Source organism: Microcaecilia unicolor, chromosome 1, assembly GCF_901765095.1.
Source record: "Microcaecilia unicolor chromosome 1, aMicUni1.1, whole genome shotgun sequence".
NCBI classification, from domain to species: domain Eukaryota; kingdom Metazoa; phylum Chordata; class Amphibia; order Gymnophiona; family Siphonopidae; genus Microcaecilia; species Microcaecilia unicolor.
The window spans coordinates 18,564,024-18,589,084 of NC_044031.1; the positions used below are offsets into that span (position 1 = coordinate 18,564,024).

Below are 25,061 nucleotides of genomic sequence, written 5' to 3' on the forward strand. Positions count from 1 at the left end.
ATACATCATCCAGTGTAAAAAATGTGACCAAGGATGTTATATTGGGAAACAAGCCAGATGCTAAAAACAAGATTAACCTACGCAGACATCACATGAAAAATGCCATTGCCAGCCAGGATGCCACCCCGGTGGGACAACACTTTACAAAAACAGAACACTGTACTAGTGATTTTATCCTCAGAATCCTGAAAGGTAACTTTAAAACAATACAGGAACGTAAGACCTTTAAAGTCAGAATGATTAAATATTTTGACACCCACCAGACAGGACTTAACAGAGATCTGGGCTTTCTAGCCCATTATAAGCCACAAAATTGTAAATTGCACTGCTTTGTTTGACACTCTCCTGTCTCCATGCATATCCCCCTGTCTCACCCATCCACCTCCACCCCACCCTGTTAGATTGTCACTGAAATGCTTTGATGTCTCACTTACATATACTGTCATCTACCAAGATTTGCTTATTTCCGATCTGACGAAGAAGGGCAACCTTCGAAAGCTAATCAAGAAATGTACTAAGTTATGTCCAATAAAAAAGGTATCATCTTATTTTCTTTTGCATGTTTTATTTTATTTCTATTGATGCAACTACATTCAAAGCAGTTTACATATATTCAGGTACTTATTTTGTACCAGGGGCAATGGAGCGTTAAGTGATTTACCTGGAGTCACAAGGAGCTGCAGTGGGAATCAAACTCAGTTCCCCAGGATCAAAGTCCACTGCATTAACCACTAGGCTACTCCTCCACTCAATGACCCATCCAGTCTGCCCATCCTCTGTACCCCTAATTCTTCCTGTTCCTAAGCGATCCCACATGCTTATCCATGCCTTTTAAAATTCTGGAACAGTCCTTGACTCCACCACCTCCACTTGGAGGCCATTCCACGCCTCTACCACCTTTCTGTGAAATAATACTTCCTTAGGTTACTCCTAAGCCTATTACATAAGAACATAAGCACCGCCATACTGGGAAAAGACCAAGGGTCCATCAAGCCCAGCATCCTGTCTCCGACAGTGGCCAATCCAGGCCTCAAGAACCCAGCAAAAACCCAAAAACAAAACAAAAATTAAATTAATAATGTTCAATGGATTTTTCCTTCAGGAATCTGTCCAAACCCCCTTTAAACTGAGCAATGCCAACTGTTCTCACTACATTTCTGGCAATGAGTTCCAGAGTCTAACTACGCGCTGAGTAAAGAAAAACTTTCTCCTATTTATTTTAAATCTACCACATTCAAGCTTCATCTTATGTCCCCTGGTTCTATTATTGTTAGAAAGTGTAAGCAAACGCTTCACATCTGTCCGCTCCATTCCACTCATTATCTTGTAGATTTCTATTGTATCACCCCTCAGCCGCCTCTTCTCCAAGCTGAAGAGCCCTAACCGTCTTAGCCTTTCCTCATAGGGAAGTCCTCCCATCATTTTTACCATTTTCGTTGCCCTTCTCTGCACCTTCTCCAATTCCTTTATATCTTTTTTGAGGTGTGGTGACCAGAACTGAACACAATACTCAAGGTGCGGTCCTCACTATGGAGCGATACAACAGCATTATAACATCCATGGGTTTGTTTTCCATCCCCTTTCCTAATAATACTCAACAATCTGTGCGCCCTTCTTAACCACCACAGCACACTGAGCAGAAGTTTCAACGTCTTATCTACGATGACTCCCAGATCCCTTTCTAGGTCTGTAACTCCTAACACGGAACCTTGCATGACATAGCTGTAATTCGGGTTCCTCTTTCCCACATGTATCACTTTGCACTTGTCAACATTGAACTTCATCTGCCATTTGGATGCCCAATCTCCTAGTCTCGCGAGGTCCTCCTGTAATCTTTCACACTCCTCCTGCGACTTGACGACCCTGAATAACTTTGTGTCTTCTGCGAATTTAATTACCTCACTAGTTACTCCCATCTCTAGGTCATTTATAAATATATTAAAAAGCAGCGGTCCCAGCACAGACCCCTGAGGGACCCCACTAACTACCCTTCTCCATTGAGAATACTGATCATTCAAACCCTACTCTCTGCTTTCTATCTTTCAACCAGCTCTTAATCCACAATAATACCCTACCTCCGATCCCATGACTTTCCAGTTTCCTCTGGAGTCTTTCATGAGGCACTTTGTCAAATGCCTTCTGAAATCCAGATACACATATCCACCGGCTCACCATTGCCAACATGTTTGTTCACCCCCTCAAAAATGTAGTAGATTGGTGAGGCAAGACCTCCCTTCACTAAATCCGTGCTGACTTTGTCTCATGAGCCCATGTTTTTGTATGTGCTCTGTAATTTTATTCTTAATAATAGCCTCTACCATTTTGCCCGGCACCGGCGTCAGACTCACCGGTCTATAATTTCCCGGATCTCCTCTGGAACCTTTTTAAAATATCGGCGTTACATTGGCCACCCTCCAGTCTTCCGGTACCTCACCTGATTTTAGGGATAGATTGCATATTACTATCAGTAGCTCTACAAGTTCATTTTTCAGTTCTATTAATACTCTTGGTGAATAACCATCCGGTCCTGGTGATTTACTACTCTTCAGTTTGCAGAACTGACCCATTACATCCTCCAAGTTTACAGAGAATTCATTTAGTTTCTCTGACTCGCCCGCTTCAAATACCCTTTCCAGCACCAGTGTCTCTCCCAAATCCTCCTCGGTGAAGACCGAAGCAAAGAATTCATTTAACTTCACTACGGCTTTGTCTTCCCTGATCGCCCCTTTAACACCACTGTCGTCCAGCGGCCCCAACCGATTCTTTAGCCAGCTTCCTGCTTTTGATGTATCTAAAAAATGTTTACTATGTGTTTTCGCTTCTAACGCTAATTTTTTTTCAAAGTCCTTTTTCGCCCTCCTTATCTCCGCTTTGCATTTGGCTCAGCATTCCTTTTGGTTTATCTTATTATTTTCAGTCGGTTCTCTTCTCCATTTTCTGAAGGATTGTTTTTTTGGCTCTAATGGCTTCCTTTACCTTACTGTTTAGCCACGCCGGCTGATGTTTGGTCTTTTTCCCTCTTTTTCTAATGCGCGGAATATATTTGTCCTGTACCTCTAGGATGGTGTTTTTGAACAGCTTCCATGCCTGATTCAGGTTTTTTACCCTGTGAGCTGCTCCTTTCAGTCTTTTTCACCGTTCTTCTCATTTTATCGTAATCTCCTTTTCTAAAGTTAAACGCTAGTGTATTTGATTTCCTAAGATCACTTACTTCAAAGCCAATATCAAAACTGAGCATATTATGATCACTGTTATCAAGCAGCCCTTGCACCGTTACCCCCCCGCACCAGATCATGTGCTCCACTAATGACTAAGTCTAGTATTTTTCCTTCTGTCATCGGCTCCTGAACCAGCTGTTCCATGAACTGTCCTTGATTTCATCAAAAAATTTTATCTCCCTAGTGTGTAACGATGTTACATTAACCCAGTCTATATCCGGATAATTGAAATCACCCATTATTATTGCATTGCCCATTTTATTTGCTTCCCTAATTTCCCTTGATATTGCTGCATCCGTCTGCTTGTCCTGGCCAGGTGGACAGTAGTAGAGTCCTATCACCATTTTTTTCCCTTTTCACGTGGAATTTCAATCCACAAAGATTCCAATAGGGGTTTTGTATCCTGCAATATTTGCAGCCTATCCGAGTCAAGGTTCTCATTAATATACAGTGCTACCCCCCTCCAATCCTATCTACCCTATCAGTATGATATAATTTGTAGCCCGGTATGACTGTGTCCCACTGGTTATCTTCCTTCCACCAGGTCTCAGAGATGCCTATAATATCCAATTTTTATTGTGTGCAGTGTATTCCAGCTCTCCCATCTTATGTCTCAGGCTCCTTGCATTTGCATGTAGACATTTCCATGTATGCTTGTTGCTCAGTTTCATATCACGTTTAATACATGGCATTATTAATATGTTATCTTCTGTCTGGTTATTATTAATTTTAGTTAAGGCCATCTGATCCCTACAGTTTCTTTGACATCCTTACTTACAAGGAAGCTATTCTTCCCTGTTTGGGTGATAGCCTCAAAAGATACCTTATCCTGAACCATGCGCTTTTGAGCGACTGTCGGCCTTCCCCCTGCTTCTAGTTTAAAAGCTGTTCTTGTTCCTTTTTAACATGTTGATGCCAGCAGCCTGGTCCACCCTGGTTAAGATGAAGCCCACTCGATCGGAATAGGCTCCCCCTTCTCACAAGTCTCCCCACTAAGCCATCTCTCTCCCCCCTTCAAAATTCTGCTGAACGACTTATATTCCTCCAGTGTCGCTATGCTCATATTAGCCCTTTGCTCAAGTCACTTAATTGGCTCCCTATCCGTTTCAGCATACAGTTCAAACTCCTCTTGTGACTTACAATTACATTCACTCTGCAGCTCCTCAGTACTTCGCCACTCTCATCTCTCCCTGCACTCCTCCCCTGGAACTCCATTCACTGAGTAAATCTCTCTTATCTGCACCCTTCTCCTCCACTGCTAACACCAGATTTCCTTTTATCTTGCTGTACCATATGCCTGGAATAGACTTCCTGAGCTGGTACGTCAAGCTCCATCTCTGGCCGTCCTCAAATCTAGGCTAAAAGCCCACCTTTTTGATGCTGCTTTTAACTCCTAACCTTACTCACTTGTTCGGTGCCCGTGTTTTATCAGTCCGACCTTAAAGTAGCCTAGTGGTTAGTGCAATGGATCTGATCCTGGGGAAACTGCGTTCAATTCCCACTGCAGCTTCTTGTGGACTCTGGGCAAGTCACTTACACCCTCCATTACCCCTGGTACAAAATAAGTACCTGAATATATTTATTTATTTGTTGCATTTGTATCCCACATTTTCCCACCTATTGCAGGCTCAATGTGGCTTACATTGTGCCGGAGTGGCGATCGCCGTTTCCGGGTTGAGAAATACAAAGTGATATTGCATTAGAGTTCATAAATAAGGTAAATTACAAAGTAGCTTTGCATTAAAGTTCATAAATTATAGAGTAGATTATAGAGTAGACAATCAAATATAGAAAGTTCATATCCTGCATAAGAAGAAGAGTGGTAGTGAGTAATGTGTAACGTTCATTAGTGGCTGCGTAAATGAAGCAGTCAAGTGTAGAGAGTAAATAAATAACATACTCTCTGAAGATGTCAAAGCCAGCTGTATTGGTTATTTACTAAATGCAAGTGCAAGAATGAGAAGTGCCTGTTTGAACCACACAGGTTGATGGATAGCGTCAGAAATTAAAAGAAGATTGTGATATCTCCCAAGCTGCAGTTTGTCTTACAAAGAGAAAATTCTATACATTTTACCACATTGTGAAAACTTTTTACAGGGAAGAAATGTAAACCACTTTGAATGTAGTTGCAAAAACCTCAGAAAGGTGGTATATCAAGTCCCATTTCCCTTCCCCCCCTTTCCCCCTATCCCTTATTTGTCCTGTTTGTATGTCCTAATTAGATTGTAAGCTCTGTTGAGCAGGGACTGTCTCTTATGTGCAGTGTATGTCTAGTAGCACTATAGAAATGATAAGTAGTAGTAGTAGGATAGAATAGAGGACCTTGGATCTGGCCAGGAACAGGTAATTGGAGATTTTAGCAAGGACTGTTTCAGTTGAATGAAGAGGGCGAAACTGTATCTCTCCACAACCAGACATCACCACGGAGAACCCAGGCAAAGGTATCGCCTGCTTATCCGACATTGCTGCCTGGATGTCCAACCGCCACCTGAAAACTGAACATGTCCAAGACCGAGCTTATCGTCTTTCCACCAAAACCCACTTCTCCTCTTCCTCCGCTTTCTATCTCAGTTGATAACACCCTCATCCTCCCGTCTCATCTGCCCGCAACCTCGGAGTCATCTTTGACTCCTCTCTCTCCTTCTCTTCGCATATCCAGCAGATAGCCAAGACCTGTCGCTTCTTCCTCTTTAACATCAGCAAAATTCGCCCTTTCCTCTCTGAACACACCACCCAAACTCTCGTCCACGCTCTCATTACCTCTCGCCTTGACTACTGCAACTTACTCCTCACCGGCCTCCCACTAGCCATCTATCCCCCCTTCAATCTGTTCAGAACTCTGCTGCACGTCTCATATTCCGCCCAGAACCGATATACTCATATCACCCCTCTCCTCAAGTCACTTCACTGGTTTCCGATCAGATACCGCATTCATTCAAGCTTCTCCTTCTTACCTACAAATGCACTCAGTCTGCTGCCCCTCACTATCTTTTGTAAGAAATATAAAGTGCAAAGAGTTGAAAAGTTCACAGCAGCAGGAAGTGCTGACAGTGATTAATGCAACCTCCCCCCATGTCCTTGAGAGAGAAAGAATGTGCTGAAATATGAAGCAAAACGGGCAAGGCGCCGGACTGTCTGCAAGAAAAGAAAAGGGAATGGGAAACAGATACAGCATATGTTCTGCTTTAAATTAAGGATTTATGGTATGGTACAGCCTGCATACAGCCTGCACGTGATGTCAGGAGAAGAGTAGTCATATAGCAGAGAAAACAGTATATAAGCAGGATGGAAGAAATATTTATTAAGCATTCTGACTTGTATATTGCTTATACATGCTTCCTGAATAAGCCCATTGATGCTATTCGTCAATTCTGAACTAAGAATAAACTTTTTATATTAAATAGGAAATTCGTCTGGCCTTTTCTGCACTTTCTACCCTCATCTCCCCTTACGTTCCCCGCCCGTAACCCTCCGTTCACAGGATAAATCCCTCCTCTCAGAACCCTTCTCCACCACCGCAATCCAGGCTCCGCTCATTCTGCCCTCGCCTTACCCTATGCTTGGAACAACCTTCCTGAGGCCCTTACCCAAGCCCCCTCCCTGCCGTCTTCAAGTCTTTGCTTAAAGCCACCTCTTCATGCTGCTTTCGGCACCCTAACCCTTACCGTTCGTGAATCCAGACTTGCCCCAATTTGACTGCCCCTATCGACCGACCGTTCACTTTCCTATTAGATTGTAAGCTCTTTGAGCAGGGCCCTGTCTCTCTTTGTTAAAATTGTACAGCGCTGCGATAACCCTAGTAGCGCTCTAGAAATGTTAAGTAGTTAGTAGTAGTGAAGTGATCAAGCATAGCTTGAGATGAATTAAAGTCAAGACAACTGCATTGAACAGCGCATGTTCAAGTAGCTTGGATAGGAAAGGGAGGAGGGAGATGGGGTGATATTTGTCCACGGACAGGTAGGGGTCTAATTAAGTTTTTTTGAGGAGTGGTTGTAACTACCAGCTGTTTGAAGCATCAGGAACAGTTGCAGTGGAAAGTGAAAGATTGAGGATATGACAGATAGAAGGGATGAAAGGAAGATAGGTGGGAATAGGATCAGAGAACAGGCAGTCAGTTTGGAGGAGGAAAGAAAATGTGCAGTTTCTGCTTCAGTTATTTCAGAAAAGGAAGAAGAGAAGGCAGGGGTTGAAGGAGGGTTCGGAGAATGGACTGGGGGAAGGGGAGGTGGAGGTGAATGTGGTTGAGAATCAAGGTTAATCTTATGAACCTTATCATGAAAGTACTAAGCCAGAGTCTGGGAAGAAGGGAGGGGGTTGGAGGTGACGACACTTTAAGGAGAGATGTTCAGTGTGGCAGATATCGAGGGGTTGAGCCAAGAGGGTTTGTCAACTGGATGTAATAGTCCTGTTGGCAAGTGAAAGAGCAGACTGAAGGAGGTCAGCAAGAATTTGAAATGTATGAAGTCAGCATGGGCACGGGATTTCAGCCAAAGGCATTTGGCAGATCGGCACAGGAATGTAGGTAGTGGATTCTAGAGGTCAGCCAAGGCTGGGTTTGGTACACCTTACAGACGGGGAATGGGAGAAGCAAGAGTATCCAAGACAGAGAAGAGAATAGTATTATAGGAAGAGACAGCCTCATTGACTGACTTGGATAACATAGTGGTTGAGAAGAGATTTTAAACACTGGAGGATAGAGTGGAAGAGTCAATAGGTTGAAGATTCCTAAATGTATTGGTGGAGATTGGACGGGACTGGAGGGAGGATGTTTAACGTGTGAAAGTTATCAGATGATGGTCACAGAGGGGAACAGCTGAGGCGCAGAAACTAGAGGGTGAGCAGCTGGAGAAGAAGAGACAGATCAAGACAGTGGCTATTATGAGTAGGGGCAGTGGAGCACAGTTGGAGATTGAAAGAGGCATGTTAAAGTGAGAAAACTGAGAAGCATGAGTCAGAGGGGTCTTTAGCATGAATGTTAAAATCCCCAAGAATGAGGGAAGGAGATGAAGGTTCAAGAAAGAAGGAAAGCCAGGAATCAAAGTCAGTGAGAAAGGAAGAAAGAGACTTATTAGGGGGTTGATAAATAACTGCCACTTGGATAGGTAGAGGAGTGAATAGATGGATGGAATGGTCTGCGAAGAAAAGCAGTGAGACTGAGGTGGAAGAAGAGGTTGAAATCTACAAGAGGGTGAGAGTAGTATGGGAGAAAAGGTAACCTCCATGACACAGGGCTGCAGATGAAGCAGTCTTCAGGGCAAAGCCAAGTCTGAGTTAGGGTAAGCAGATGGAGAATACGAGAGATAAAGAGGTTGTGGATATAGGAAAGTTTGTTGCAGACAAAGTGGGCAATCCGCAGAGCACATGAGAAAGGCAGAGAAGAAGGGAAGGAACAGAAATCAGAATGGAGACATTGTGTTTCCGGCTTGGGATCTCAATTTCGTTCTTTTGGTCCTTACTAGGCCTCCCTTTGAGTCTTTGTCGGCTTGTTCCCTTAAGGATTTAATATTCAAGATGGTGTTTTTGGTAGCTGTGGCCTCTGCTAGATGAGTTTTGGAATTACAAGCATTTTCCCTGCAGATCTCCTTTTCTGGAGTTCTCTAAGAGAGGGTTATTTTACATACTGTTCCTTCTTTCCTTCCTAAGGTCTTGTTGCAATTCCATTTAAACCAGACTGTGGTTTTGCCAGTGTTTGGTACTTCATCTGGTTCAGAACAGCGGCTTTTATGTAAACTGGTGACAGTCGAATTCTCAAACAATACTGCGGGTTATGGAGATCATCTCTTTCTGCTTCTTGGAGGCGCTTGCAAAGGTATGGCTGCGTCTAAACCCACCGTTTCTAGGTAGCTTAAGATGATTGCTTCTGCTTTCAGGAAAATCGGTTCCTCAAGGAGTGAAAGCGCATTCTACCAGAGCACTTCGTGGGCTGAACGCTTCTTGGTGCCTTCTTTGGAAATCTGTAAAACTGCGACGCGGTCTTCTTTGCATTCCTTTTCTAAACATTACAGGATTGATAGCCAGTGTCGTTATGAGGCGGTGTTCGGCGAGACTGAATGTAGTTATGGCGGGGTTATTAAGGTCCCTTCCTTGAATGTTCTGTTACTTCCCATCAGTCATTTACTGGGCCGGTCCGGAGGACACTAAGGAAAGAGAAATTAGATCTCAGTCTCCACCTGCTGGAAGTCATGCACAACAGTACCTCTGTAAATTAAATGTGTAAGAGGGAGCCCTGTTTCTGTCCCTCCTATGCCCTGCCCCTGTGTGTGTGTCCTCCTGTGAATATGCATTGTGTAAGTTACAATATTTCTATAAATTAAATGTGTAAGTGGGAGCCCTGCCCCTGTCCCTCCTATGCTGTGAACCCGGTGTCTCTTCTTGTGAATATATGTTGTGTAAGTGAATTATTCTGTAAATTAAGTGTGTACATTGGAGCCCCGCCTCTATCCCTCTTATGCTCCACCCCTCTGCGTGTCCTCTTGTGAATATGCATTGTGTGAGTTACAGTATTCTGTAAATTAAATGTGTAAATTGGAGCCCACCTCTATCTGTCCTTTATTCATCCCTGTGTGTGTCCTCTTGTGAATATACATTATGTAAGTTACAGTATTCTGTAAATTAAATGTGTAAATTGGAGCCCCACCTCTATCCGTCCTGTGCTCCACTCCTGTGGTCCTCGTGTGAATATGCATTGTGTAAATAAGCAGATATTTGCAGAATAGCACTTAGACATTTTACCAGCATTTACAGACACAGGTGAACACATACATACACAAATAGTATTGTAATTGTTTACACAAGTGATACGTATGTACCGTGGTGGAAATAAGTATTTGATCCCTTGCTGATTTTGTAAGTTTGCCCACTGACAAAGACATGAGGCAGCCCATAATTGAAGGGTAGGTTATTGGTAACAGTGAGAGATAGCACATCACAAATTAAATCCGGAAAATCACATTGTGGAAAGTATATGAATTTATTTGCATTCTGCAGAGGGAATAAGTATTTGATCCCCCACCAACCAGTAAGAGATCTGGCCCCTACAGACCAGGTAGATGCTCCAAATCAACTCGTTACCTGCATGACAGACAGCTGTCGGCAATGGTCACCTGTATGAAAGACACCTGTCCACAGACTCAGTGATATCAGTCAGACTCTAACCTCTACAAAATGGCCAAGAGCAAGGAGCTGTCTAAGGATGTCAGGGACAAGATCATACACCTGCACAAGGCTGGAATGGGCTACAAAACCATCAGTAAGACGCTGGGCGAGAAGGAGACAACTGTTGGTGCCATAGTAAGAAAATGGAAGAAGTACAAAATGACTGTCAATCGACAAAGATCTGGGGCTCCACGCAAAATCTCACCTCGTGGGGTATCCTTGATCATGAGGAAGGTTAGAAATCAGCCTACAACTACAAGGGGGGAACTTGTCAATGATCTCAAGGCAGCTGGGACCACTGTCACCACGAAAACCATTGGTAACACATTACGACATAACGGATTGCAATCCTGCAGTGCCCGCAAGGTCCCCCTGCTCCCGGAAGGCACATGTGACGGCCCGTCTGAAGTTTGCCAGTGAACACCTGGATGATGCCGAGAGTGATTGGGAGAAGGTGCTGTGGTCAGATGAGACAAAAATTGAGCTCTTTGGCATGAACTCAACTCGCCGTGTTTGGAGGCAAGAGAAATGCTGCCTATGACCCAAAGAACACCGTCCCACTGTCAAGCATGGAGGTGGAAATGTTATGTTTTGGGGGTGTTTCTCTGCTAAGTGCACAGGACTACTTCACCGCATCAATGGGAGAATGGATGGGGCCATGTACCGTACAATTCTGAGTGACAACCTCCTTCCCCCCCGCCAGGGCCTTAAAAATGGGTCGTGGCTGGGTCTTCCAGCACGACAATGACCCAAAACATACAGCCAAGGCAACAAAGGAGTGGCTCAGGAAGAAGCACATTAGGGTCATGGAGTGGCCTAGCCAGTCACCAGACCTTAATCCCATTGAAAACTTATGGAGGGAGCTGAAGCTGCGAGTTGCCAAGCGACAGCCCAGAACTCTTAATGATTTAGAGATGATCTGCAAAGAGGAGTGGACCAAAATTCCTCCTGACATGTGTGCAAACCTCATCATCAACTACAGAAGACGTCTGACCGCTGTGCTTGCCAACAAGGGTTTTGCCACCAAGTAGGTCTTGTTTGCCAGAGGGATTAAATACTTATTTCCCTCTGCAGAATGCAAATAAATTCATATACTTTCCACAATGTGATTTTCCGGATTTAATTTGTGATGTGCTATCTCTCACTGTTACCAAAACCTACCCTTCAATTATGGGCTGCTCATGTCTTTGTCAGTGGGCAAACTTACAAAATCAGCAAGGGATCAAATCTTATTTCCACCAATGTAAATGCACTGAGCTATTAAGAGCTGTTCAAAGGAAGTGTATGCTGTTTCAAAGATATTTAGGGATAAGAGATATATTTTTTTCTCTTGAAATTTCTGCTAATGGTTCACTCAGAGGCTTATTTTCAAAGCACTTAGCCTCCCAAAGTTCCATAGAAACCTATGGAACTTAGCCTCCCAAAGTGCTTTGAAAATATGCCTCTCAGTGATTTGAATTGTCCTCTTTGCCTTTTCATGTGAAAGGGTTAGGGACGCCTATACTAATCCGTGGACTTTTCTAAACATCACAGATCACGTGTGGTCATAAAGGGGACAACACTAGAACTTGGAACCTCCAGTGAGGTGCGCCAAGGTCACGTGCAGAGTGCCAATTCTGTAACTTACCAAGATGTTCTAGCATGCCAAAATTCAGGTGAGGCCATTTATGCCAGCTCTATAGTGGGTGTAAAAGGTTGTGTCTTAGTGCACCATGCAAAGTTCATAACTTGTCCTATTCCAAAAATTATACACACAAGTTGGAGACACTCTCATTGCCTCATGCTCTGCCCACATTTACTCTCCCTTACATTTATGCACCATAGAACATAGAAGCAACCTTTCAGAATGTTGCGTAGTGCACTCATTCGTATTTCTACCAATTTTGGTGCCTCTGACGAACTTGGCATCAAGTTATAGAATTGCCCTTCCTGTGAGTCCAGAAAATTCTGTTCCTTGATCAGTTGTAGCTTTCTATAGATGTAATAACATGATTTATGTCTTCTTTCCTATCCAGCAGATAACGAGGCTGTACAGGAGCTGAAGCAAGAGCAGGATCGAGAAGAACCTCCTGTAGAAATGGAACAAATCCCAAGACAATCGGGAAACGTCTGTGAGAATTTTTCCCAGGGGACTGAGAAGAGAAACACAACGAATCATCAGCAGGAATCAGAAAAGGACCACAGAGACCTAGCAGGAGATACACCTTGTGGAGTTACTGTGTCAGAGAAGTGACAGGGAGCTCACAAACATCCCTGAGTACCAGAGTCACTTCAGAACAGAGAGACCCTTCCAAAACCGTAACAGTGAGCCAGAAACGTCTAAACTCCCCCAAGAAGAGAGAAAAGGAAATGAATCCTTTCTGTGTGACATCTGTGGAATAATATTTAATATGAACGCTCATTTCTTATTGGATAAGAGAACCAACACTAACGAGAGACCCTTTGCATGCTCTCAGTGTGAAAAAAGTTTCAAACAGAATAAATCTGAAATTAAATCAGACACTTTACACTGAATTTAAACCATTTCCATCTATTGAAAGTAGCAAAAGCTTTTTTCATAACGAATCATTACTTATACATCAAAGGACACATACTGGAACACAATAGACAATGGAAAGAAACCATTTACGTGTTCTGAGTGTAATAAAGGTTTCAGTCGGTCATCAAGTCTGAGAAGACACCAAATAATACACAGTGGTGAGAAACCTTTTATATGTATTGAGTGTAATAATTGTTTCACTACTTTATCATATCTGAAAATCCACCAAATAAGCCACAGCGGAAAGAAACCTTTTACATGTATTGAATGTAGTAAAAGTTTCATTCAGCAGTCACAGCTGAGAAGACATCAAATGATTCATAGTGGAAAGAAACCTTTTACATGTACTGAGTGTGGTAAATGTTTCACTTGGTCTTCAGATCTGAAAAGGCACCAAATAAGGCAGAGTGAAAAGAAACATTTTATATGTATTGAGTGTAATAAAAGTTTCCCTCGGTCATCCTGTCTGAAAATCCACCAACTAACCCACAGTGGAAGGAAAAGTTTTACATGTACTGACTGTGGTAAAAGTTTCACTCAGTCATCATATCTGAAAATCCACCAACTAATCCACAATGGAGAGAAATGCTTTATATGTACTGAATGTGGTAAAAGTTTTTTTGAGCTGGTACAGCTGACCCGACATCAAATGATCCACAGTGGAAAGAAACCATTTACATGTACTGAATGTGGAAAACGTTTTACTTGGTCCTCACAGCTGAAAAGGCATCAAATAATCCACAGTGGAAATAAACCTTTTACATGTACAGAATGTGGTAGAAGTTTCACTTGGCCCTCACAGCTGAAATGGCATCAAATGATCCACAGTGAAAATAAACCTTTTACATGTGATGAGTGTGGTAAAAATTTCCGCTGGTCCTCACAGCTGAAAATGCACCAAATAACTCACACCGGCAAGAAACCTTTTATTTGCACTCAGTGTAATAAAAGCTTCACTCGGTCATCATATCTGAAAATCCATCAAAGATTCCACAATGGAAAGAAACCTTTCATGTGTACTGAGTGCAATAAAAGTTTCAGTTGGTCAACAGATCTGCAAAGGCACAATATAATTCACAGTGGAAAGAAACCTTTTTCATGTACTGAGTGTGGTAAAAGTTTCCTTCAGCGGGCACATCTGAAAAGGCATCAAATTATCCACAGTGGAAAGAAACCTTTCACATGTACTGAGTGCAATAAAAGTTTCAGTTGGTCATCTGATCTGCAAAGGCACAAAATAATCCACAGCAGAAAGAATCCTTTTAAATGTTCTGAATGTAATGCAAGTTTCACTGGTTCATCATATCTGAAAATACACCAAAAAATCCACAGTGGAAAGACTGACTGATGACTGTGAGATAAAGAAACTTGAACCATAAAGTTTCTAAATATCTAGGGCGTTAAGTCAACCCACTGAGAGAAAAGATAAGTAAAGAATATTATAGAAGACTAAAATTGATATAAGGGAATAAGACAGAAGCCATTAATCAGTTGGCAATTCCTGCTCCCTAGACTGGCTTCTTTAAAACTTTGGAGACTTGGCTATACTAACAAGAAAACTCATTCCTGCTGACAAGGTCATTTATAGGAACCAGTATATGTCAAGACCATACACTGTCCGAGGCGAAGGAGGAATGGGTCTCACAGAAATAGATTATACCTACCAAGGTATTATATTATTGGCCTTCAAGTTTACTTCATAGCATCATCATCTCCAAATGCACAAAAGGTACTCAGATGTGAAAGAAAATGTCAAGAAAATTATCTCCATCATTAAACCTCTTATCTCTTGACTGGACTTCTGCAACATCTCGTATTCAGCTCTTCTCTCTGTCCTTTTGTATTCAGCTCTTCTCTCTGTCCTTTTCAAAAGACTCCAGATGGTTCAAAATACTTCTGTTCACCTCCTATCCTGCGCCTGTCAATTTGACCACGTCACTTCTCTTGTCCGGCATCATTGGCTTCCAGGCTCCAATCCATTATAATATTCTCACCTGACTTACAAGGTGCTTCACTCAGGGATCCTATCCTACCTCTCCTCCTTGATTGCCCCTTATGTCCCCACCTCGTGTTCTTCATTCTGCGTTTGGCCACCAGTTATCTATTCCAGCAGTTCGCTGCTTCTGTCTTTATGTACTTGCCATGTTGCTTTTCTGGATTGCTCTCTCCGTTTGGAATTCCCTCCCCTTGGATTTCGTTCTGAGCAATCATAGTCCAGGTTCAAGGCTGCTCTGAAAACCTACTTTTTATCATTGCTTATGGCGACCAGTCATCACTGTAGCTGGTGTTGACAGGCACAGCTCCTTCCTGCCTGTTATTGACTGTCTCTGATCCTTTCTGCTTGTTCTCCATCGCTTGTTTTCCCTTTCAACAAATGTAGTTCCTTCCCATTTCTTTTGTTTTTCCTTTATAACTTGTTAAACATCTTTGATTATTGTATTGAAAGGCACTATATCAAAAGACTAATAAACAAACAGAAACATTTTGATCAGTAGAAGGAATTGTGGCGAACTTGGAAATTCAACAGTGGGGCCGTGTCCAGTGACCGGCATTGAATTGGGGGGGGGGGGGGGGGGTTGCCGTTAAAACGTAGCTGGTTAAGCCGATATTTATCAGATGACTGGCTAAGTTAGAGCAGCCAAAGATAGACCTGCTATTTACGCAGGTCTGTCTGGTTGGTAAACTTAGTCGGTCAGTCAATAACTATCAGTGCTAACCGGTTATTTCGTTCGACATAGCCGTGCCTGGGCTAGATGCTAAGGGCTAGATTATATCGTGCCTCAATTTCCACGTGGAAATCCAAAGTAGGCTTTAATATAGGCATATGTTCTAGAATGCGCCAAGTGCTTCTCCGTGTAACTACATATAGTTACGGTCAATTAACTCCAACTAAAACCTGGTGTAAATCCCGGCACCTAGATTAGGCATGGAGCGGGTGTATTCTGTAACAACGCTCATAGGATTTCAGAAACGCCCATGACCTGCTCAATCCACTCCCATAACCACGCCCACTTTTCAATTGCGCAACTTAGAACACCCCGTTACAGAATATTCTTAGCAAGTAGTGCGTATAAATTCTAATGCCAATAAGTGCTGATAATTTCTTGTTAACGTCCAAATATCAATGCTGATTAGTTTGTTAAGTAATTAAGGGCCCTGTTTACTAACGCGTGCTTGCGTTTTTAGCACATGCTAAAAATTAGTGTGCGCTAACCGTGTAGACGCCCATAGGAATATTAGAGGCATCTACACGGTTAGTGCATGCTAAAAACGCTAACGTGGCTTAGTAAACAGGGCCCATAGTTATACATGTTATTATAGAATACGCTTCAATTTCCACATGGAATTTGAGGTGTGATATATAGAATCCCGGGGTAGGTGGTAATATTCAGCCGAGAGACCCAGCTGTCTCATGCTGAATATTAGCGCTTAACCAGTTTTAGGCTATTTAACCAGCCAGGAGGCATTCTTGGCCAGTTAAATAGTTTCAAATATCGGCCGGAAAGTGTTACTCCAGGAACAAGGAGAGATGAATTGAGAATTGAAACCTAAGGATGGGCAATTGATAGTTGCAGCCGAGGACAGTGGATTATGGATGAGATGATTTCCAACAAAAGCAAAACACTCTGCAGACACACACACAGCAAAACAAAGCAGAGGCAGTCCAGAGAAGGAGAAGATTCAAGTGTAACCATATTTGGGTTATTTATTTGTGTGCCAAGGATTTTTAGTTTTGACCCGACGAAGGCTTATTTGCTGAAACTTGGCTGAGTTGGGTTAATTTCTAATAAATCGATTTGTGGTTACATTTGAATCTTCTCCTTCTATTGACTGCCTCCGCTTTGTTTATTGACTGCCTCCGCTTTGTTTTGCTCCAGTAAAGAAAAACTGTAGATTTTGTCAGAAAGAGCTGGAAACAGTCACTAATCTTGTAGTTGGCTGCATCGTTCTGATGGCGGAAATTTTCTGTGCAGAAAGACACAAGAAGGTGGCCTGTCTCATGCATTGAAAGCTTTTATAAAGATTAGAAAATTGTTCTGGGAAAGAGGTTATTCACAGCACATCCGCAACCTGACTGATAAAAAGCTAGGTGTGAGAAAACGGACATAGTGATAAAACTGAACCTTGTTCAGAGAAATAAGATCTTCAGGTATCACAGAATGCACTTGGAGAGCAATAAAATGTGTCAGAAGGGTATAGAAATATTTCCTCATCATTTTGGGTGCCAAAGAAATTTTCAAGCAAACATGAATAAGTCACATATGCAGTATGGGGGGAATCGTGGAGGGGCATAATCGAACTGGGCGCCCAAGTTTTCCTGAGTTTATTCTCGCAGGACATCCTCGCAAAGGGGCGGGGAAACCCGTATTATCGAAACAAGATGGATGTCCATCTTTCGTTTTGATAATACGGTCGGGGACGCCCAAATCTCAACATTTAGGTTGACCTTAGAGATGGTCGTCCCCGGTTTTCAGTGATAATGGAAGCGAAGGATGCACATCTCAGAAACGACCAAATCCAAGCCATTTGGTCATGGGAGGAGCCAGCCATTCGTATTGCACTGGTGCCCCTCACATGCCAGGACACCAACCGGGCACCCTAGGGGGTACTACAGTGGAATTCAGAAAAAGCTCCCAGGTGCATAGCTCCCTTACCTTGTGTACTGAGCCCCCAAAACCCCCTCTCCACAACTGTACACCACTACCATAACCCTTAGGGATGAAGGGGGGCACCTAGATGTGGGTACAGTGGGTTTGTGGTGGGTGTTGGAGGGCTCACATTTACCACCACAAGTGTAACAGGTAGGGGGTCGGTGGGCCTGGGTCCGGCTGCCTGAAGTGCACTGCACCCACTAAAACTGCTCCAGGGATCTGCATACTGCTGTCATGGAGCTGGGTATGACATTTGAGGCTGGCATAGAGGTTGGCAAAAAATATTTTAAAAGTTTTTTTGAGGGTGGGAGGGGGTTAGTGACCTCTGGGGGTAAGGGGAGGTCATCCCCGATTCCCTCCAGTGGTCATGTGGTCAGTTCGAGCACCTTTTTGAGGCTTGGTCGCAAGACAAAATGGACCAAGTAAAGTTGGCCAAGTGCTCGTCAGGGACGCCCTTCTTTTTTCCATTATCAGCCGAGGACGCCCATGTGTTAAGCACGCCCCAGTTCTACCTTCGGTACGCTTCTGACATGCCCCCGTGAACTTTGGTCGTCCCCGCGACGGAAAGCAGTTGAGGACACCCAAAATCGGCTTTCGATTATGCCGATTTGGGCGACCCTGGGAGGATGCCCATATTGCGATTTGTGTCAAAAGATGGGCGTCCTCTTTCGAAAATGAGCCTGTAAGTGAATGGGTGACGGTAAGGCCTCAGACCCAAAATGGGCGCGCACCAATTTTGATTTTGCCGAGTAGCGAAGGCGGGACTTGGGCGTGCCTAACACATGGGCGTCCTCGGCCCATAATGGAAAAAAAGGCTGTCCCTGATGAACATTTGGACGACTTTACCTGGTCCTTGTTTTTTTTACGACCAAGGCACAAAAAGGTGCCCGAACTGACCAGATGACCACTGGAGAGAATCGGGGATGACCTCCCCTTACTCCCCCAGTGGTCACTAACCCCCCTCCAACCCTCAAAAAAAAATCTTTAAAAGTATTTTGTGCCAGCCTCTATGCCAGCCTCAGATGTCATACTCAGGTCCATGACAGCAGTATGCAGGTCCCTGGAACAGTTTTAGTGGGTGCAGTGCACTTCAGACAGGCGGACCCAGGCCCCCCCCCCCCACCTGTTACACTTGTGGTGGTAAATGTGAGCCCTCAAAAACCCACTGTACCCACATCTAGGTGCCCCCTTTCACCCCTTGGGGCTATGGCAGTGGTGTACAGTTGTGGGTAGTGGGTTTTTAGGGGGCTCAGCAGACAAGGTAAGGGAGCTATGTTCCTGGGAGCAATTTATGAAGTCCACTGCAGTGTTATTATCCTGTGGTAACACAGGAGGACATGTTACAGCAGTAAAGGTTTATTAGATGACATCAGGATTAATTTTTGACTTCTAAAATGTACTCTGAATTAAATAAAACTAAAAACATCTCTGACTGATAACTGTGCCACGAAGGAACTTGAGCAGGACGGTGTAAATCAGTGTTGCCAGTGGGCGGTTTTCCGCGACCCGCCGCGGGAAATTTTTGCCCGCGGCGGGTTGCGGTTTTTTGGGCGGCTTTTTGGGTTTCTGTGCGGTTTTTTCGGGCGGCTTTTTGCCTTTTTCGGCCGCGGGGGGCGGGGTTAGTGACGTTTTTTGGGCGGGGTTAGTGACGTTTTGGGCGGGCCGATGACGGGGAGGCGGGGCCGGTGACGTGGGAGGCGGGGCCGGTGACGGCGGGGGTGATGACGCGGGGGTGGGGGTGTCAGGGGCGGGGTTTTGTGTGGGGGGTTTTGGGCTGGTTTTTGGGCTGGATTGGGCTAGAAAAAAATTTTCCACCTGGCAACCCTGGTGTAAATGAATGCTGAATACAGTACGAAATACATAATGATGCTTCAGGAGCCTTACAGTCATCAAAATCAGAAAGTTTCAGCTCAAAACTACCTAAATCTAGCTGATGTGTATTTGATTAGTTAGGTCTACTGCAGCTGAGGCCAGGACTAAAACTTGTTCAATTAGTGGTGAAAATTAGCACTAATTAGATAAGTCCCTAAACTCCACAACCATCAACACTCCTAGCCTGGATTCCTCCCCCCCCCCACCCCCACTTCCCTCCAGACTGTATTGTTATTTTAAAAATAAATACTGCTCTCACTGGACTTAAAAAATATAAAATAGAGAAAAGTCCCTGCAAGTCACCTTCCAGTTTCTTCACCCTGTAAAAATGCAGGGTACAGATTTCAACAGTAGGGAGCAGGAGTCCCCAAACTGTTTTTCGGGACACTTGCAGGGATGGAGGCAGGAGATCCATGCAAAGTTTTTTTTTTTTTTTTTTGTACAGTGGCACATTTTTTTTTAACTATAGAAATATTCTGGGGCCAATATGGGCAGTTTTAAAATCTTTTTTTAATGGCAGAGAAATAAGGGTGGGTGGAGGAATGTCGGTGAATATTTTATTTTCTCTGTTTCTGGTGCGGTAGTTAGGAGTGAGGGAGATTAGGAAAGAAAGCTACATATGCAGTTTTATTCATTTTGATCAGGAGTTAGCAGGTAACATTTAGGTTTGTTCAAAGCAGCATCTAAATTTGACCAACCAAATTAGGTGGCTAGGGAGGAAAGCTGGTACTGGCAGCCTAACTTTGCTGCCCACCTAAAATATAAGAAGCTAAATTTAGCCACCTTTTGAAATGAAGAAGATTACATCGGTCACAGGTTTTTATCTCTCTGTTTAAGTTCTTACCCAGCCATCTGGATTCTTTTGTATGAATGAAGTCTGAGCTCCTGGAATGCACGGAGAAGGAAAAGAGTGCCAGCATCCACGAGAGGGAATGACTACCTAAGATAAACTGTCCTTCGTGTAAGACTGGCTATTGTATTCTGAGCCTTCAGGGCCGATGATCAAATTCCCCGCTCTGTTCTGAACAACGCTGTTAAATTAGCGCTGGAACATTGCGGAGAATTAAAGTCCAGATTTTCAAAACTAATAGCACACAAATTTATGTACGCTATCAGTTTTGATCATGGGGGTACTTCAGCGGGAGGATTGTGCCTGGGCATTCGCCCAAGGCACAAGCGTCCTGCAGAAGTTGTTTGACAGGTCCTAGCTGTCAAATAAAATAGCCCTGTTTAGCATGGATTTGCATGCTGCTTGTGGTCAGAGCCAGCAAGCGTATTTCACATGCTCCCCAGCTCTGATCATAGGTTGGGAGCAAACATGGGCACTAGTATGGTGCTGATAGCCTCTAGTGCCTGCATTTAGTACATAAGTATTGCCACACTGGGACAGACCAAGGTCCATCAAGCCCAGCGTCCTGTTTCAAACAGTGGCCAATCCAGGTCACAAATACCTGGCAAGATCCCGAAAAAGTTCAATAAATAGCAATGGATTTCCCCCAAGTAAATTTAATAATGGTCTATGGACTTTTCCTTTAGGAAGCCGTCCATACCTTTTTGAAACCCCGCTAAGCTAACCGCCTTTACCACATTCTGTGGCAACGAATTGCAAAATTTAATTACACGTTGAGTGAAGAAAAATTTTCTCCGCTCGTATTAAATTTACTACTTTGTAGCTTCATCGCATGCCCCCCAGTCCTAGTACTTTTGAAAAGAGTAACAAATGATTCACGTCAACTCGTTCTACTCTACTCATTATTTTATAGACCTCTTAAGTTCATCATATGCCCCCTCATTCTAGAGTTTTCCTTCAGTTGAAAAACTTCCTGTGCATTAATGCCCTTGAGATATTAAACATCTCTATCATATCTCCTCTTTCCCTTCTCTCTTCCAGTGTATACATGTTGAGGTTCAAGACCGCTTACTAATTTTGTAGCCACCCTCTGGACCGACCCCATCCTGTTTATATCTTTCTGTAGGTGCGGTCTCCAGAACTGCACACAGTACTCTAAATGGGGCCTCACCAGAGACTTATACAAGGGCAGTATCACCTCCTTTTTCCTGCTGGCCATCCCTCTCTTTATGCACCCAAGTATCCTTCTGGCTTTGACCATTGCTTTTTCTACCTGTTTGGAAGCTTTAAGGTCATCAGACACAATCACCCCCCAAGTCCTGCTCTTCCTTCGTACAAAGCACTTCACCCCCTATATTGTACCTTTACCTCAGATCTTGTGGCCCAAGTGTATAACCCTGCATTTTTTAGCATTATATCTTAGGGCAAGATGCACTAAACTAAATGAGCCTTTAATGAACAAGTAGATTACCCTGGCATGCACTAAGCCCAATTTCCGACGATGGTTGCAGCAAACAAAAACGAAATGCAGATGAGCAAATTGTGTAGAAACCCTATTGAAATGAGATGCACTAAGGTCAGTGCCCTAGCGAGGGCTAATGGCACCGGGGCGGGTCGCCGCTGCGACCCCCCCAGGTGCAGCACGGCGTGACCCCCCCCCTCGGGACCGCATTCTTACCTGTGGAGGGCTGATCCGCCCCGTGCACGTCACTCAGAGCTGCGTCGGCCCCGCTGGTTCCCTGCTCTCTCTGCCCCGGAACAGGAAGTAACCTGTTCCGAGGCAGAGAGAGCAGGGAACCAGCGGGGCCGGCACCCCCGAGCGCGTGCACCCGGGGCGGACCACCCTCCCTTCCTACGCCAGTGACTAAGGTTTCCGCTTGCCCTAACGCTGGAAAACTCCAGGAAAGCTAACGAGAGGTCTGCACCTCTCGTTGGGGCTGCCCAGCTTCCAAAACTTAAATGTTAAAAAAAAATTGAGATGGGGCAAAAACGCTCGTCAGGAGCATCCTTAATTGACGGCCTTGCCCCCCCCCTGCATTAAAATCATAACTTTAGGCAGCCCTGGCCCCCCTCCCTTCCTCTGAAATGACAGGTCCCGCCATCCTCCACCCCGTCCCCGCCGCTCCCCCCCTCCGTCTGATACCGGGCCCTCACAGCGCCTCTCACCTCTGTGTGAAGGCGCTGCACGGGCAAGAACAGCTGATCGCCTCTTCGGACATCCCTCCTTTCCTCCTGGGCCCGCCCCGTCTGACGTCCTCGTAGGTTACGTCAGACGAGGGCATGGATTAATGAGACAAAGTCAACATGGATTTAGTGAAGGGAAATCTTGCCTCACCAATCTACTACATGTCTTTGAAGGGGTGAACAAACATGTGGACAAAGGTGAGCCGGTTGATATTGTGTATCTGGATTTTCAGAAGGTGTTTGTCAAAGTACCTCATGAAAGACTCCAGAGGAAATTGGAGAGTCATGGGATAGGAGGTAGTGTTCTACTGTGGATTAAAAACTGGATAAAAGATGAAAACAGAGAGTAGGGTTAAATGGTCAGTATTCTCGAGAAGTGGAGAAGGGTAGTTAGTAGGGGTTCCCCAGGGGTCTGTGCTGGGACCGCTGCTTTTTAATATTTATAAATGACCTAGAGATGGGAGGAACTAGTGAGCTAATTAAATTTGCTGATGACCCAAGGTTATTCAAAGTCGTTAAATCGCGGGAGGATTGTGAAAATTACAAGAGGACCTTACGAGACTGGGCGTCTAAATGGCAGATGATGTTTAATGTGAGCAAGTGCAAAGTGATGCATGTGAGAAAGAGGAACCCGAATTATAGCTACGTCATGCAAGATTCCACGTTAGGAGTCACGGAGCAAGAAAGGGATCTAGTTGTCGTCGTTGATGATACGTTGAAACCTTCTGCTCAATGTGCTGCTGCGGCTAAGAAAGCAAATAGAATGTTAGGTATTATTAGGAAAGGAATGGAAAACAAAAATGAGGATGTTATAATGCTTTGTATCGCTCCATGGTGCGACCGCACCTTGAATAATGTGTTCAATTCTGGTCGCCACATCTCAAAAAAGATATAGTGGAATTAGAAAATGTGCAAAGAAGGGCGACGAAAATGATAAAGGGGATGGGACGACCTATGAGGAAAGGCTAAAGCGGCTAGGGCTCTTCAGCTTGGAGAAACGGCAGCTGAGGGGAGATATGATAGAGGTCTAAAATAATGAGTGGAGTTGAACAGGTAGATGTGAAGCGTCTGTTCACACTTTCCAAAAATACTAGGACTAGGGGGCATGCGATGAAGCTACAATGTAGTAAATTTAAAACGAATCTGAGAAACGTTTTCTTCACTCAACGTGTAATTAAACTCTGGAATTCGTTGCCACAGAATGTGGTAAAGGCGGTTAGCTTAGCGGAGTTTTTAAAAAAGGGTTTGGACGGCTTCCTAAAGGAAAAGCCCATAGACCCCACTATATCTGGGATAAGCAGTATAAACTGTTTTGTACATTTTTGGGATCTTGCCAATTATTTGTGACCTGGATTGGCCACTGTTGGAAACAGGATGCTGGGCTCGACTCGATGGACCTTTGGTCTTTCCCAGTATGCTATTAGATTGTAAGCTCTTTGAGCAGGGACTGAATTTCTTCTATGTTTGTGCAGCGCTGCGTATGCCTTGTAGCGCTATAGAAATGCTCAATAGTAGTAGTAGTATGGCAATACTTATGTACTTATATAGTCCACAGCCCTGACTTGCACTTTTCTATACTTATTTATTGGGATTTATTAGCCGCCTTTATGAAGCGATTCACCAAGGCGGTGTACGGTAGGTGCAGTTTAATATCAAACTTACAATTTTGTTAACAGCATAATAGTAAAATGAACATAAATAGTACAATCTCTCACTCTACCCTTGCCATGTATATTCCCGTTATTTCATTTCGTGCACCTGAGGAACAATTTTGCCAGTTGGGGGTGGGTTTCCTCCGTTTCCTGCCCACTTGGGCTAGTTTTGAAAACTGGAATTTTTGTCTTAGCAGGTTGCAAACCTCAGTGGTGAACTGGTTGGTTACCCCTCTCTAGTTACTCTATGTCTTATTCTGGACGCTGCCGCTCTGCACCTTCAATCTGGTAGTTGCACGAGCTCGAAAACAATTTCCCGCCAAAAGTTGAGCGGGGGCTAGTTTGAAAGCTGACTGGAATTTTGTCTTAGCAGGTTGCAAACCTCAGTCTGGTGAACTGGTTGGTTACCCCTCTCTAGTTACTCTATGTCTTATTCTGGACGCTGCCGCTCTGCACCTTCAACCTGGTAGTTGCACGAGCTCGAAAACAATTTCCCGCCAAAAGTTGAGCGGGGGCTAGTTTTGGAAGCTGACTGGAATTTTTGTCTTAGCAGGTTGCAAACCTCAGTCTGGTGAACTGGTTGGTTACCCCTCTAGTTATTCTAAGTCTTACTCTGTCTGCACCTTCATTCTGGTAGTTGCTAGAAAACAATTTCCCGCCCAAAAGCTGAGCTGAGGGTGGGGAGGGGCTGGTTTCCCCTCAGATCATCGAAGCTACCCGAGAAGCTGGGGAACTACTAAGGTATCCCGTTAGATTCTCGAGGGTGGGGGGGATTGAGTGGGAATCTTAGAAGCCACTTGGAGAAGGGGGATTCCGCCTTCTTTATAGGTACGAATAACGGCCACGGACAAAACCCGCAAAAAAAACAAAAAAAAAAAAAATTTGCAATCCGTGACGAGCTTGTGTGCTCCAATAGACTTTCTGCAATCCGAGCCTCGG

The 25,061-nt window shown here is 44.1% G+C and overlaps 2 protein-coding genes across 2 annotated transcripts in view; both read left to right on the forward strand.

Moving 5' to 3' along the window:
• LOC115457277 (zinc finger protein 2-like) overlaps positions 1-12,606 on the forward strand; it is a 36,472-nt gene extending 23,866 nt beyond the window's left edge. Inside the window, exon 4 of the mRNA XM_030187042.1 lies at positions 12,389-12,606. Coding sequence (XP_030042902.1) covers positions 12,389-12,606 — 218 coding nt within the window. The remainder of the gene's footprint in view (positions 1-12,388) is intronic.
• A 370-nt stretch (positions 12,607-12,976) lies between these two features.
• Positions 12,977-15,428, forward strand: LOC115463742 (gastrula zinc finger protein xLCGF3.1-like). Its single transcript, XM_030194489.1, has one exon. It carries the CDS (start codon positions 13,226-13,228, stop codon positions 14,258-14,260), a length of 1,035 nt encoding a protein of 344 aa, XP_030050349.1. The 5' UTR covers positions 12,977-13,225; the 3' UTR covers positions 14,261-15,428.
• The last annotated feature ends 9,633 nt before the right edge of the window (positions 15,429-25,061 follow it).